The sequence below is a fragment of the Botryllus schlosseri genome, chromosome 14, assembly GCF_051294905.1.
Source record: "Botryllus schlosseri isolate E-star chromosome 14, Bs_hap1, whole genome shotgun sequence".
In the NCBI taxonomy this organism is placed as follows: Eukaryota; Metazoa; Chordata; class Ascidiacea; order Stolidobranchia; family Styelidae; genus Botryllus; species Botryllus schlosseri.
In genome coordinates, this window is record NC_137249.1 from 696,286 (window position 1) to 712,529 (window position 16,244).

Here is a 16,244-nt window from a genome sequence, read left to right on the forward strand (position 1 = left end):
CTTGATGTTATTCCTTATTGCTTTTCATCCAGTGTACACTGTGCATGCCTCTCATTCACATACTCTAGGCCAGTGGTTCTCAAATTGGGGTCGTGAAAGCATCCCGCGAAGCCGCCTGAGAGAAATGTTTCTTGAACTCGGAATGAGTTTAATCTGCTCTGAAATGTCCAAGTGTCAACAATGGCAATAATCCTAGCTATATCTCGATGTCAAAATTGCCTCGTACTATACACACACTGTTGCTACATTTGGACTGATACCGAACGCTGCACTAATCAGAAGATGTCCCTGAATGAAGTGTAACTAAGTCATCCCTCAAAATTACCGGACCACATTGCGAGATATCTACCTCGCCTGCCGACACGTGTAGCATGCATTTTCGACGCTTCCTTTTTATGATATGATCTTAAATCCAGTGTGCTTGCCTCTTATTTACATGCTGTAGGCCAAGGTGGATGTTTGATTAAAAGTGTAATCAAAGTGGCTTCGGTACCTTCCTATCTTTTTATTATATCGCAATCTTGTGGTGCTTTGATTTGATAAAATTTTCATTACAATGATGATGATAATGTAACTGGTGAATGGGTGTAGCTACCAGCTACTGGCTGAGCCATTGGTTTTTGATTTATCTTATAGTCATGTAGGTAGGCTACGTTTGAACTAAGCTCAAGTGCGGTAATAGAAGGGATTAGGCACAAATCGCTAAAATATTCATGTATACTACAGGATACCATCTTGCACATGATTATGTTTAGTAAAATATTAAACTGGATATTTTACGCGCTCGGCGCCATTTACTTCCAGCTCATAATTATTGCTTTGTGTATAGTCCGAATTCCGTATTTGAGAAGTATCTTAACAGCCATAACATCTTCCATGCCACCAAACAATGCGTTGGGATTCCAAACATTCTGGTTGTTCTTTTCAATATCTTTTGATATGACAATAAGGGGCGCGAATGTTTTCACTATAATCAAGGAAGGCGTGTCGAAATTTTTTTACGAAGCACCTCTCTAGGCCAAGGTGGATCCTTGATTAAAAAGACTACTCAAAGTCGTTTCGACACCTTCATATATCTTTTCATTATCTCGCAATATTGATATGTTCTGATCCGATGAAAATGTCAATAAAATGACTCTGCAGACCGCGGCGCTTTTGACGATTAAGATGCGAAGAAACCGCTCTGTTATCGTGTCAGCGCCACAATGTTGCGCACGATTCCAGCGCGACGAGTGCCAAGCTGTGGATACCAGTTTTAGAAACAAGTCTCTGGTTTGACCCCGCCAGATTCGAACCTATACGAGACCAACCGATCGAAAAAAGTCGACGATCCTCGCTTATATCTCGCCCTTAGTAAAATTGTGTTCTTCGAAATTAGTGTATTATTGTTATAGGCCTATCGATCAGCTTGAACTCAGTTCAGTTATGTTTTATTATTAGTTTATTACTATGTCATTCCAAAACATCAGAAGATTGCGCTAAATTGAAAAGATAACGAGAGTCGAAACTACTTGGAGTAGTCTTTCAATCAGACACCCACCTGGTCTCTAGGCCTGCACATTGCACACGCACACTGAATGAAAAGCAACAGGAGATTACATGAATGGACAAGCGACAAAATGAAATGGCGAAGTCGATATGTCAGATTGTGGTCCTGTAATCTCGAGGGCTGACTGGTCTTGATTCAGTAGAAATTGCTTGTATTGCGACTTGAATGTGGACCCTGGACATGCACGACGGAGATGCTGTTCCACACTTCAAGTCCGGCATATTATGGATAGAAGAGCAATGCGTTTTGTTGTATGAATGTGCATGTGCAATTGTGCATTGTGCAACTTTTGGGCATTGCCCAGTTGAACGTATATGCGCTACACCTACATTTGTGGAAGAAGCTCGGTACAGCCTTGATTGCATTTCATTTTTCAAGCACGTAGTGAGAACACCAATAGTCGAAGCGCAAATGAACAGCGAAAACTAAATCCCGCCGATGCTGCATATTTTGTAATCAGAATTGCGCGAGACGGAAGTTGTTCGTTCAGTAACGACCACGAGAATCCCTCTTCATTGTTGAAATGCAATTGCTGAAAACTAGAGAAAATGCGGCGTCATAACTTGGGCTTATATTGATGATGTCGATGAGCACGAGCAGCTTTATTATGCAAGTTTAACATCTCACTTCCACTATCATGCTGCATTGCAGTCGCGTATTTACTGTTACACCGTTGTATGTTCGATTATGAGAATTACGACCTAATAGGCAATGGTCCAATACAGTGGCTCTTAACCAATAATAACCCGCGGAACACTTACGCTAATCTGCAAATCTTCGCGGAAACCCGTCATAGAAACAAATATATACCACAATGCATATATCTTAACATCTAATACAGTAGTATGAATGGCGCTACTAATGGACTACGCAATAGTTTTAGAGTCGCGACGTGTTCTGTAATAAAAGAGATCCATGATCCAGAGTTGTTTCCAAACTAGATTAGAATTATGATTACATTGAATTACATATGAATTACATGCAGAATTCGAAATATATGCAACAAAAATCAAAAGTTCATATCAATCAGAGTTTAATTTCATAAGCACCACAATGACAAATGTTTGTACACCGAGCTTGACTCGTTTCGGACTATACAGCTCTCCTATAGCATTTTCATGAAAACCAGTAATAAGATTACAATAAAAATGAGAGCATAGAAAGATTTCACAAATGAGATTCCAATAAAATTTCTCGTATACCTACTTTCAACACATATTATCAATCAACAATACCGTTGACATGAAATCACGTGTATCGCGACGAAAATTTTTGAGTTGATTAGATCCTTCTCGAAAATATCCGCTGTTTGTGGGTTATCAATATAATTTTTGGCTTTTGTACCCACATGATTTGGTACGTCGTACCAGCAAGGGTTCCACGGACCCCTGGTTTAGAACCCATGGTCCATAATCGGACAAATAGTTAGGGATGGTGTGAACGTGAGGTTCACGTTCGCGTTCTGTGTGTGAACCTCGGAAATTCAGAGGTTCACGTTCATAACAGAACCTTGATAGGTTCTGCACTGTGAACCTTTTTCATATATTACAATGTTCACTTCATTATGACATCTTTAGTACAAATTTATTGCATTTCAACTGCGGGCCACTCTGTGCATGCCGCTGGCAGCAGAAAAAAATCAACACAAAACGAATATACACCTTGACAATCTCAAAAATTTTACTTGCTTTGTTACAAAAGTTTGCTCCAAATATCCAGATTGCCGTTTGTGAATATTTAGCGACTCTCTGCTAAGAGCTCGACTCGCAATCACTCAACGTCACGAGCGAAATACGCTACATGTAGTCAGCGAATGATGCTTATTGAACCAATCAATCTTGACTTCATATGTTTATTGTATCATAAAAAAAACCGTGCGATTGGGGTGTTGGCTACTGCTGCATAACTTTTAATGGGATAATATCGGTAGCAAGTATAGAAACCCTGTTTTACACTCTGCTCAAATTCAATGTAGAAATACTCAGACGCTGAATACATTGTCAGGTCTGACCAAGACTGTTAAGGCGTAAGCATATATTCCATGTCAAGTCCTCATCGAAATTGTTGGCAAAGCGACGGATAATATTGATTTTATGGAAGTATTATATCATTTGATTGCCTCAGTTGATACATTAAGCGACGTTTAAAACGCCAATATGCACTTCAGCATTGTGACATTATGTGGCCCGAGTCTTCGCTAGGTATCGTGTACATTCTTATACGCTATCACTTTATTGAAAGATAGGGTTCGGATTAGCAATATGACGTCACGTGACGTCATGAGGTTCACGTTCGTCTTCACACAGAACCTTTCAAAAAGGTTCGCGTTCACACGAACCTGAACCTTTCAGAGGTTCACACCATCCCTACAAATAGTATTATATAGTTTGTTCAAGTCTGCCGTGATCATGATGGCGACAGCAAAATGCCATGATTTGAAAGAAAAGCATTTAATAATTCTGTCGTCCTCAAAACAGGACCGCGGGAGGTTACGTTTCAACGCCTGACGATCCACGATAACGCTTTGTATATCGGAGCAACGAATCGCATCCTACAAATATCTCTGCCCGACTTTACCTTGGACGAAGTAGCGGAGCTGGGGCCGTTTGAAGACAACCCCGAATGCGTCGCTCCGTACATGTGTGAAAAAGCGAATTGCCCGGTTTCTCGCTGCGTCGACAACGTCAATAGGTTGCTTATACCACACAGGTTTGTGATTTGTGTTTTCGTTGCGTAGTTGTTCGCTGCTGAACAACTAGAAAATTTTCAACTTCTTTAAATTGGATTAAAATCGTAGCTATACACTTTTTAGGATAGAATTAGAATGATAGCTACACAGTTTTTTGACAAATTAGATTAGAATCAGAATTGTAGCTACACAGCTTATTTCAAAATTACACTAGAATTAGAATTATAGCTACTCCATTTTTTCCAAACTAGGTTAGAATTTGAATTACAAAATCCGCGAAAACTTGGAAATCGAATCAATTCACTTCATATCGAATCAGAGTTCTTATAAGCATGTGAATGTCAAATGTTTGTAGCTGAAGTTTGGCTCGTTTCGCACTGTACAGTTCTCCTATTTGTTTGTGGTATTAATGGTGTTGCTCGACTACTATGGTCATTTAGACTAGGCAGATATTCTTCATTTACATTCCGTAACTGCCGACTTGTAGCACGGCCCACTTCTAGGCTTTTTATAAAACACCGCTTGCACGAATAATATGGGGAGGAGGAGCCTAGATAAACTCCCAACACTTGGGTAGGAAATTTGGAGTCGACCTCAGTCGTACTCGAACCCGCAACCCATTGGTGTTGCAGCCGTGGATTATACCACTACGCTATCTCGCCACCATAATCCTGCTGTAGCATTTTCAGGTAAACCAGAAATTAGATCATAATTAAAATGAAAGCATGGAAAGATTTCACAAATTAGATTACAATTGAGATCAGAGCAAAGAAGCATTTCACGTATTAGATTAAATTTAGATTACCGGCCTTTCGTTATAATTATTGTATAATTAGACGACTCGAATTATTTAGTTGTCCCAGTCTGGTTGCGCCTACAGCTGTGCGATATGCAGAGATGGTCAGTAACGAAGTAGCCTACTGCTATTTTTTCCGAGTGATGGAGTAGGTTGCGCGACCCTTGTACTACATAACCAAGTGGTTATGTTGTTAGGCTACTCCTACCTCTACTGAAAATATTTTCAGGCAAAAAGCTTTCTACATTTTGGATGTAGGAAAACAGAAAGTGGTTTTAGGACATGCTTGTGTTACTTTTATGAGTGTAAATTGTCCTGACACATTAGGCCAGTGGTTCCCAACCTTTTTCGTCTCGCAGACCCCTTGGCCGATATTTGATCTAAAATTCCCCCCTATGAAAAAGTTGCCTGTGACTATAGAAGGATGCTTTTTGACGCACGACCATCTGTTGACTGAGCAATATATGGCCAATCTGCAGTACATATTCAGATATGTCCGAACTATTTCGAATGCGGACCGCACTATACTTTGGTAAAGTACAGCTAAATTCGGCCTGTTTTTACCGGTCAGGTAGTCGCTGACGAAAACTAAATCACCGAGTCCGTTTGCTATGGCCATTGGCCTTGAGTTGAATCGATGAATTTGGTAGGTTTTTCACGTTAGCTCATATGTTGGGTTAAAAAGGTAAACATTTTCACCAGCAGCCTTGTGCTGAATTCGGTTTGACTTTTTCCTGTTTAGTAGCAATTTGATCGAGAGGCTGTCACGGGCGCAACGAAATCATCTCGCGAGCCCCACGGAAGGCATTTAAACATACACCTAGCTTAAAATCCACCAAAGAAACATACAACTGTAACAGTTCTACCATAAAAATCTAAAAACCATGTGAATCCAGTGTATCTTCCGATACAACCCTGAAGCCAGATTCCCCCCTAAAAATTTCAAAATCCCCCCCCCCCCCGGTTGGGAACCACTGCATTAGGGGGAGGGGGTAGTAGCGACTGTGTCGCGATCGCGGTAACTGAATATATTTTAATTGAATAATATATTCATATTGAAATAAAGCCGAATATGAATTGAAATAAACCCGAATATGAATATACTATTCGATTGTATATTAAAGCTCTGTACTTTTATGTATCTGGTTATTTTTGAGCCAGTCGCAAAACCACATCCTGCAATTTTGAAAGCGGCCGCCTATACAATTATCTGCTCATCGATCAGATCTGCTTTTAAAAAGTATTTTCTTTAGTATTTTGAGTCCTGAGATCTATATTTACTACTTCTAGTATGTGAAGTTTTGACTTGTCTTTGAAATAATTACTTCTACTACTTGCATTTGAGTAGAAAGTCACGATGTTACTTCGAATTCTAGTGGAGTAGGAATGGTGTGACTACGCCCCCTCAAAGGTTAAGCAATTGATGATGGTAAATGTGATTGTTGATATATAATGTTCTTTCCAATTCTCTACTAGTTGCTGACGGTTGCCTCTGACAGCCCAAAATATTGAGACTTCATTTCAATATGAGCATACTATTCAAATCTTATAAATCCAAATCAAATTTAAACGGATATTTCAGGGACCAATTGATCGTTTGCGGGACCGCATTTCTGGGCACCTGCGACCTTCTAACGTTGGGCAATATCACGAAGCCTTTTTCTCCGAACCCGAACCCGTCAGATATATTAAAATGTACCGACGCGTTGACGTCACAGGTAAGTAATTTATCGTGATGATCGTAATTTATATTCTGCATATGGGCGGTGTTGAGAACTACACAACTTATATCTCATACATATCTAATATACTTACTTAGTACGCATATCTCATATCCTATTCATACCTCAGTATACATATCTCATATCCCATTCATACCTCATTATACATATCTCATATCCCATTCATACCTCAGTATACATATCTCATATACTTACTTGGTACACATATCTCATATCTCATTCATACCTCAGTATACATATCTCATATACTTACTTAGTATACATATCTCATATCCCATTCATACCTCAGTATACATATCTCATATACTTACTTAGTACACGTATCTCATATCTCATTCATACCTCAGTATACATATCTCATATACTTACTTAGTACACATATCTCATATCTCATTCATACCTCAGTATACATATCTCATATACTTACTAAGTACACATATCTCATATCCCATTCATACCTCAGTATACATATCTCATGTACATACTTAGCAGTGATGAGCGGATATTGATTTCTGAGAATCCGAATCCGTCCGACAGCTCGAGTCTCTGACGAACTATCCTTCCGAATCCGAACAATCTCAACCAAAAATCCACGCGAATCCGAATAATGCCGTCCGGAATCCGAAAAATCCGAATCGAATGAACTTTTCCGAAGAATCCTAATTGTAGATCTAAGCAGAATAGTCTTTACAAATGTCAAGGTTAGGGTTACCTGATTTATATTTCATTGGATATTTGACAGAACAGCATTAGAGCGCCGCCAGTCCTATCAGAACGTGTTCACTGTCCGTGTTTGGTTGTTAGCTGACGATTTTGTCTTTTGACCTGAAATCCAAGTCACGTCTGGTCAGAACTATCCAAAAATATCCTAAGCAAAAGTTTCTACTCTCCGAAACAAAATCTGCAATAAAATCAGAATCCTATGTGACTGTCTCAAAATGTTGCAAATCCGGTCCGAACCCTATCCGAGACCGTCCAATGCTCATCACTGCTACTTAGTACACATATCTCACATCTCATATACATATACTTGGCACACATATCTCATACATATTTCATATACTTACTTAGTAAATATATCTCATATCCCATTCATATCTCCTTGGACCATCCAATTCGAAAGCCTTAAACAGCTATATCTGTAGCTTCCTTGTCCAGCGACCTATGGACATTAACATGATACATGTTTCAGATCGCCCAAGTTGGCGGGGAAAGAACAATTGCTTCAGTCTATATCAGCAACGAATCACCGTCTAAGGACCTCTTTTACTTCGGCTCAGGCGCGAGCAAGCCGCATTCTGTGGATATTCTAATTCCGCCACGAACGACCCCAGACGGATCGTTGCTCAAGTTTACCGGTAGGTGTTGTACATATAGGTCTGTTCAAAAATATTTTTTTGTTTTCCGGATTCCAGCCATTCACTGATCAAATTGTCAGGTTACCCTAAAGAACGCCACATACCAAATTTGGCTAAATTCTAATAAATATAAGACTCCGCAGATCCAATTAAAATTTTCAATTTCTTGAATAATATTTTTTTTTTAATTCAAATTTTTCTATCAACCCCATGAAATTGTTGAGCTGTCTTCAAAGACGATGCAAAACAAAATTGAGTCAATTCCAACTAGTAGGAATTAGTAGTAGGAACGATCAAGGATAATCCGCGAATTATCAATGAAAAACTCAAATAACTACGCTTCTACTTGTTGGTATTCAGTCAAATTTGTTTTGCATCGTCTTTGAAGACAGTTCAACAATTTCATGGGGTTGAAAGAAAAATTTTTTTTTTTTTTTAAATTTTCCCCAATAAATTGAATTTTTTTATTGGATCTGCGGAGTCTTATACTCGTTAGAATTGAACCAAATTTGGTGTGTGGCGTTTTTTAGGGTAACCTGACAATTTAATCAGTGAATGGCTTAAATCCGGAAAAAAGTTATTTCTGAACAGCCCTAGTGTATAATAGTTCAAGGTTGGTCCAAAATAGTTTTTTTTTATTTGCATCGGCTAGGTGGTTGTCAGGTTGTCCAAAATAAACGATGCGTAACAAATTTCAATTCTCAATTCAATTCCAACCTGAAGAAGAAAAATTTGGATTTATTTGAAAATATATCATTTTGAAATTTTACTGGCTACCACATGAAATTGTTCTAGACTCCAATAAAATAGTGTTTACGGCGGGGAATTCGATCATTTAGCTATACGCTGCTCCAATATTTTCGCTCCTACGGGTTGGAATTTAAACGAATTTATTATACATCGTTTCATAGACAACGTAACAATTTCATGGGTGAACCAGTTAAATTACTCAAAAAAGTTTTTTCAAATAAATCAAATTATGCTTCTACAGGTTGCGGGCGAACCAAATCTGGTGTACAGTGTATTTTTGGGCAACCTAACAATTTAATGTCGACCCTGTAATATTTGAGGAAAAAGTTATTTTTGAATGAAAAATCCAGTGCACATAAGAGATTTTGTGAATCGACTAAGTGGGTGTATACAATCACTGGTTTTTTTGACATTCATTTTCTATTCCCATCACACAATAATTTTTAATATACAAATACATAATATATTGTTAGTAAAGTAATCCTGAATGTTTTCGGCTGACACTCGTCGGGCGTAATCGTCAGCAACCAGTAGAGAATTGTAAATAACACTGTATATCAATAATAGCATCAAGAAATATGAAGTTACAGGCATGAAATTTCGAATAATCAGGGCGAAGAGATCGCTCAAGCTCAAAGTGCTATTTTGGATGGTGCACGAACTCCTTCTATTGCATAAACTAGGTTGGCGTATTTTAATTAAAATTATTTTATGCCGGTTCCAATTTGCGTGTCTCGCTTCCGACTCGTGGCACGCTTCGTAGATTTGACTAAGAATGGGGTTTACTGAAGCTAATCTTCATTTCTCTCTACAGCAATATCCAGATCACAATATTTTGACGTAACTGACGACAAAACATTTATACTATCGTGGACAACTGACGAACATGCATTCATGCTTTGGGTGACGAGCCACGAAACGAAACTGGTCAGATTTTGTCATACGTCTTCAAACGACGATCCTAGAATCGATGGAGGTCCCAAGTAAGTACAGTCGACTCCGCTTAATTCGGACGGTTTTTCCGCTCACTGTTGACCGTATTAAGCGGAGAAACGGCTTTGTCCGAGTTCAGCGAAAATTAATTGCCCGCTTCATGGTCGTGCGTAAAGGCACACAACGCATTCAAAATACGGTTCTGTTGCGTAATATATGAATAGCAGCTGCGCTATACCGCAGTAATAGCCTAATCGGTACTGATTGCATAAAAAGCTGTTATACCTTCAGTTTAATTGTAATGTACAGTATTGCCGATTCCAAACCATTCAACAAATACTGTATGTATACTGTATTACTATGTAAAACATGCATATAGCGTTCAAATAGTACTTTTTGGTATCTCCACCAACCCAAATAACTGTCGAACTGTCAAGGAAGCGTCTTTACCTTTTTCTTCGTTTGCTTTAGTGAGCAATTTAAATATTTCTGCTAAACTTTTCTGCACCAATCTGTTCTACAAGATGCACGCATTGGATGACCTCATTTTTGGATTGCTCACAGTAAATACTATTTTTGTAATCCACGATTTTCAACTGCAATAACTTCGCTTCTACCAGTTGGAACTGAGCCAAATTTGCTGCGTATCGTTTTATTACACTATTTGACAATTCCGCGGGGTAAACAGTAAAATTTGAAAATTGACTTTTTATTTTTTATAGTAATTTCAAAATTTTCAAATCCCGACATCTTCGCTTCTACTAAACGGAATTGAGTCAAATTTTTTTTAGCAAACCTAACAATTTTAAGTAATAGCCGCGAAAATCTGAAAAAAAAACTTCATTTTGAACAACCCAACTACACATGTAGTGCACAATCGGAAAAGCCGCAGAAAAGATTATCTCGAAATTGTAAAATTATATTATTTACTGAATGTGTAATGTAATAGCCATTCTGATTCATACAATGGAATGATATCTAATCTGTCAACACAACCAAACAAAAATTGAATTTCCAGCAAGTTGTATGCTGCAGCGTCGCACACGGAAACGACTGTGGACTGTGGCAAACTAAAAGTCGCTACCCTTGCTTATCAAGTCGATCAAGTTCTTTACCTGTACATGAAGGGCGGAGGAGAGGAACCTGATCGCCTTTGCTCTGCAAACTTTACAGCCATCAATGAACATTTCCGCGCTATAAGAAAGGATTGCTTGTCGGGAACAACCGCAATAAGTGTACCTGACAGTACTGAGGATTGCAAAATCAATTCGCAGAATGAATATTTCGTAAGTAACGGTTTCTCTATTATAGGCACGGGTGTATCAAAACTTCTGCTTGGCAGTCGTGAAAAACTAGATGATTATAGCTGCCTGCTTCGAATAGTTAATGCCGGTAATTCAATTTGAATCTGATTATATTCTAATCTAATTTCTGGTTTTCCTGGAAATCCCTCAGAAGAACAGTATTGTGCAGGGGTTCTCAAACCTTTTTAGAGACCCCCCCCCCCCCCCTTTATAGGGCTACCATATTTTGGAAATCTGAAAAGAGGACGCTTTTTCAAAATTTTGAGACTTGCAAAACCGGAGGAAAATCCTGAGAAAATGGTAAATTTTACCCATTTCGTGGTCGGTTGATTAAAAAAAAGGTCAACTTTCCGGATCAGCTCCCGAAATACCAGCCAGAACGTTACGCCAGGGCTGATTTACTGTATATCAGTAGAATTTGGCCCTATATTCAACCAAAATCTCAAAAACAAAGGACATTTGAGCGTCCTCCGAGGACACTTTCAAAAAAGTCAAAAAAGAGGACAAATCCTCTTAAAGAAGGACGTATATGGTAACCCTACCTTTATGATAGTGAAAAATTTCGCGCCCTTTTGTCGTCATATTACAAAATTGCAACCAGAATGCTGGCAATCCCGACAGCTAGTTTCAAAGCATGGAAGGTTATGACAGGTGATGAGATAATTCTCAAATATGAAATTCGGACTATAGATAGAGCAACAACCACGAAATGGAGGTCAATCGCGCCTAGCGTGAAAAAAAAATTCAGTTGACATCAGCTTCGCGTCCCCCTTCAGATGCTGTCACGCCTCCCAGTTTGAGAACCAATGGTATAGTGCTAAACGAGCCAAGCTCGGTGTACAGACATTCGCCATCGTGCTTATGAGAATCAGCTCTGGTTTGATCTGGACCTAGATTGTTGTTGTATTTCAGAATATAACTGAATTTGCGAATTCAGTAATTACAATTCTAGTATACTGTGTGCAATAAATTGAGACAAATTAGTTGAAAATTGTGTTTTTAGACAACCTAATAATTTCATGGGGTTGAAAGTGAAACTGAAAAGAAAATCAATAATTATATATTTCATATTTTTAAACTCCTGTAGCTTCGCTCTCACATGGTGGAATTGTGCCAAATTTGGTGTGCAGCGTTTTCAGCCAACCTAACAATTTTATCGAATAGACATTAAAATTTGTATTTTTTTAGGCTGCATGCGGTCTTCCTACCAGCGCTCTCTTCGTCGCCAAGGCGATCAGAAGCTTAGATACTTTCAAGTTGAATCTATCTCCAAGGTTTAACTGGACAGACGGATTGCCTACAGTCACTACATTTGCGGTTGACCGTTTCCGGGATTCGGAGGTGGTATTCTTTGGCACTGCGAATGGAAAAATTATGAAGGTATTGCCCTTCGGATTTAGGATATGGTTGGAGTGAATTTCGTAATGATAGAATAGTAGCTATAGACTGAATTTATAATACGGTAGTTAAATACTAGCGATGTATATCCGATATTAATTCAGGTGGATATTGCTCACTCAAAGAAGTCGTTCATAGAATCGATTACATTGAAGGAAGACTCGCCTTTGCTGATCGACGTAGGCTTTGACAAATCTTCGTCTCACTTCTATGGAATGACAGATACCGCTGTGAGTTTTTCTATTGATTAGCATTAGCCTACTAGGGCTATGAAAAATGTTGATACTATACTACCAGACTTCGACAACTAGATAATTCTAGTTTCATTTCACAAATGTGATTAGAATTAGATTACCAGCATATTTCCATGCTCTAATTCTAGTCTAATATCTGATTTTCATGAAAATGCTACGGGAGAACTGTATGGGGCCAAACGAGTCAACCCTGGTGTACAGACATTTTCCATTCTCATTCGGAGAATTAACTTTTTGATTTGATATGAACTGAACTTGATCTTGGTTTCTAATTCGTAACTTAATTCAATTTCCCAAGTTTTTGCGAATTCATTAATCCTGATTCTAATCCAAAGGCGCAAGTGAACGAGAATTGGTGAATGCTGCTATTCAGGTTTATTTTATTATTTTGAAATCGGAGTCTTTCATCGTTTACCTTGAGATCAACCACACGTACTATTCCGTTCATTTTTCCCGAGTAACTTAATTCCAGGTTTATCAAGTGAAGGTCGCCAGTTGCGAGCAATATGCAGGATGTGGAGAATGTATTTCATCAGAAGATCCATATTGTGGATGGTGCGTTCTGCAAAACAAGTAAGAGCCTGCGGTGAAAATTCATCATTAAACATCACTACATCAACCGTTCATAGCGATTAGCGATAAAGTGTACATTGCGCAGTGCCTAAATACCAAACAATCTCTATCGACCGCGGAAATTTGATTCTATTGTCTCAGTGTAGGCATGTATATCTGACAAGGTGACAGAATGGCGACTCACCGTGCATTTGTTGCTGTTTTTCGTATTAATGGTATTTCGATTACTATAGTCATTTACACCACCCATTTTGTGTCTTGGCTTTTGGTGTATCGCGAAGAACTTTTCTTCACTCAGACCAAAGACCTGATTAGTAAAACTGGTATCTATGACTTAACTTTCCACTTGGCGCTCAGCATTCCGGGATAGCATGACGGGGTGGCGCAATACTTAGTAAGACTTACAAGGCTATATCCGCACCTTCCTAGTACAGCAGGATCTGCACATCATGCACTCATGGTATGCATATGCACAGATTGCGTATATGTTTATCATTAGTCGGTGTATATGTCACAAAAACATCAGGGAAATGCAACAATCCAGCCCGATTTGTTGTATAATAAATAATCATCGAACCATTCCCGCGACGCAACCTGCTCAGAACACCTTTGTGTTCGGCGTAAAGGCGGGATTACTGATTGGTTACGCGCTTTCTCGTTTGTAATCATCAGTTGCGCGTATTCATTCTGGTATGCTTGATAGCGCAAGGCGGGGCCCACGATACGCTAGGTCACTAGAGTCGGCATCTAGTTTAATTCGTTACTCATCACAAACAGAATTGAACATCTAGATAATTTTAGTTGTCTAATGAGACTGATTATATAGACCGAAATGCCGGTATTCTATCATTCTAATCTAATTTGTGAAATGTTTCTATGATCTCATTTTAATTCCAATCTTATTTCGGGTTTTCCTGTAAATGCTATTGGAGAACTGTATATAGCGAAACGAGCCAAGCTTGCTGTACACTGTACAGACATTTCCTATTCTCGTGCTTATAAGAACGAACTATGATTTGATATTAACGGAACTTGATTCAATGTTCAAGTTTTCGTTAATTCAGCAATTCTAATTCTAATCTAATTTGAAAGTATAACTGTGTAGCTATAATTCGAATTCTACTCTAATTTGGAAACAAACTTTGTAGCTGTAATTCTAATTCTAATTTAATTTAGAAAAGCAGAAAATTTTCTAAGTCTGCTCAGACGACGCACTGTGCGTTGAATTACGTTCTCAGTCGATAGGTCGTATCATATCTCATTGCGGGTCGCACAGTGAAATTTGGATGAAAAGTGTTCGAGCACTGAAAAAGGTTGGGAAGCATTGTATCAGATCACACTTGGCAATCAAACGTAGCAATATCTTGGCCAAGTAGCTTGGGAGTTTCTGAATCCAAGTTGCAAATATAGAACGACTTCAGTTTGACGGAAACATAACGTAGAAACTTACCATTAATGCTGTTTTGAATGTTGCTCTACTGAGGCATCGCAATTTACGTGATAATGTTCATTATTGATGTGTAACCTCGTTTATGTATTTGTGAAGATGCACTACCCGGAAAGCTTGCAGAAACGCAGTCATAAACAACCGTTGGATGGACGTAACACTAGATCCGGAGGAGTGCCCGCATGTGGCAGGTGTTGAACCAAACCAGCTTTCAATCAATTCACCCCAGCAGGTATGTAATTCTCTTCATGGCACCACAGACATCTTTTAAAAGCACGTTACATGAACATAGGAAGATATCAATAAATAAACGATCCCTGTGCACAAGCTCAATTTCGCACTGGTATCCGAGAGGAGTTTGAGGCTAAAATACAACTATCTACGTGTAGGTATTTATGCTCTGAAAATAGTTCTGTTTTCGGCCACTTAACTTATGCGAGTGTTTTGGGTTTCCTGCACCAGAACTCAACAAGACTTTTAATCTGGCATTCGATATGAATTATGCATGTTGAAGCAGACATTATTAATTATGTAATTATCCGACGTGAATACTATTTAACAAATCCAAAATTTTCACCTCCCATAAACAATGCTTCTGCTGATGGTTGGAATTGAGTCGAATTTGGTGTGCACCGTTTTTTTTTAGCGCCAGTAAAATTTGAAATTTTTTTTTGGTGTATAGATATAATATTATTTTAATCTTAACATACACCTTGTATTCACAGCTGTCCTTGAGTTTCGGCGGCAATATGGTACCGAATGTCAGCTATGTCTGTCATTTCACAGTTAACGGATCGTCAATCGGTAGTTCGCCATTGACGAACTTTCCCTCTGATCCTGTCTGTCAGTCTCCTACAAATGTACCGGCCGTTCGCGATGGTCAAGGTAAGCCATCGCTAGCTCTATACTGAAGGAATCATATTTGTGTGACGTATTCAGTAGGGTTGAGCGCAGTAATTCGAGTATTCGCTTCTGGATTGAGTGTTAGTTAAGATGATTCAAGCCGAGTAGCGAGAGAATAATCTTCTGACTGCTGAAGTGATACGCACCTTGTCATTAAAGGGGCACTGCGCTCTGAAAATGATGTGGTCTCAAATTGAAGGTAAAAACGAACAAAAATTTTTGGCCGCGGCCATTTCGTTCAGAACGCCACCGTAATGGAGCTGCAATTTATTGAAATTTCTACAAGACCAGCTGCCGCGATTAGGCAGTCACGCAGAGAACGAATTTTAGATAGTTGCCAGCCGATGTTATGAAGGAAATATGTCTAAGTTTCGTTCTCTGAGTGACTGCCTTATCTCGTCGAGCAACTGCGACGATGGAGACATCGTGCCATGTAACGGTTCAATAAATTCCAGCTCCATTACGGTGGCGTTCTGAAGGAAATGGCCGCGGCCAAAAATTTTTGTTCGTTTTTACCTTCAATTTGAGACCACATCATTTTTAGAGCG

General features: G+C 38.9%; 1 protein-coding gene across 2 annotated transcripts in view; it reads left to right on the forward strand.

Moving 5' to 3' along the window:
• The window catches only part of LOC145455653 (plexin-A2-like), a 43,743-nt gene that overhangs the window by 1,092 nt on the left and 26,407 nt on the right, over positions 1-16,244 (forward strand). For both annotated transcript variants that reach the window (XM_080333638.1, XM_080333639.1), the window contains exons 2-11: positions 4,027-4,258; positions 6,617-6,752; positions 7,969-8,134; positions 9,699-9,867; positions 10,836-11,103; positions 12,310-12,501; positions 12,624-12,749; positions 13,246-13,346; positions 14,893-15,025; positions 15,519-15,678. In XM_080333638.1, the coding sequence (XP_080189764.1) occupies positions 4,027-4,258; positions 6,617-6,752; positions 7,969-8,134; positions 9,699-9,867; positions 10,836-11,103; positions 12,310-12,501; positions 12,624-12,749; positions 13,246-13,346; positions 14,893-15,025; positions 15,519-15,678 (1,683 nt within the window). The remainder of the gene's footprint in view (positions 1-4,026; positions 4,259-6,616; positions 6,753-7,968; positions 8,135-9,698; positions 9,868-10,835; positions 11,104-12,309; positions 12,502-12,623; positions 12,750-13,245; positions 13,347-14,892; positions 15,026-15,518; positions 15,679-16,244) is intronic.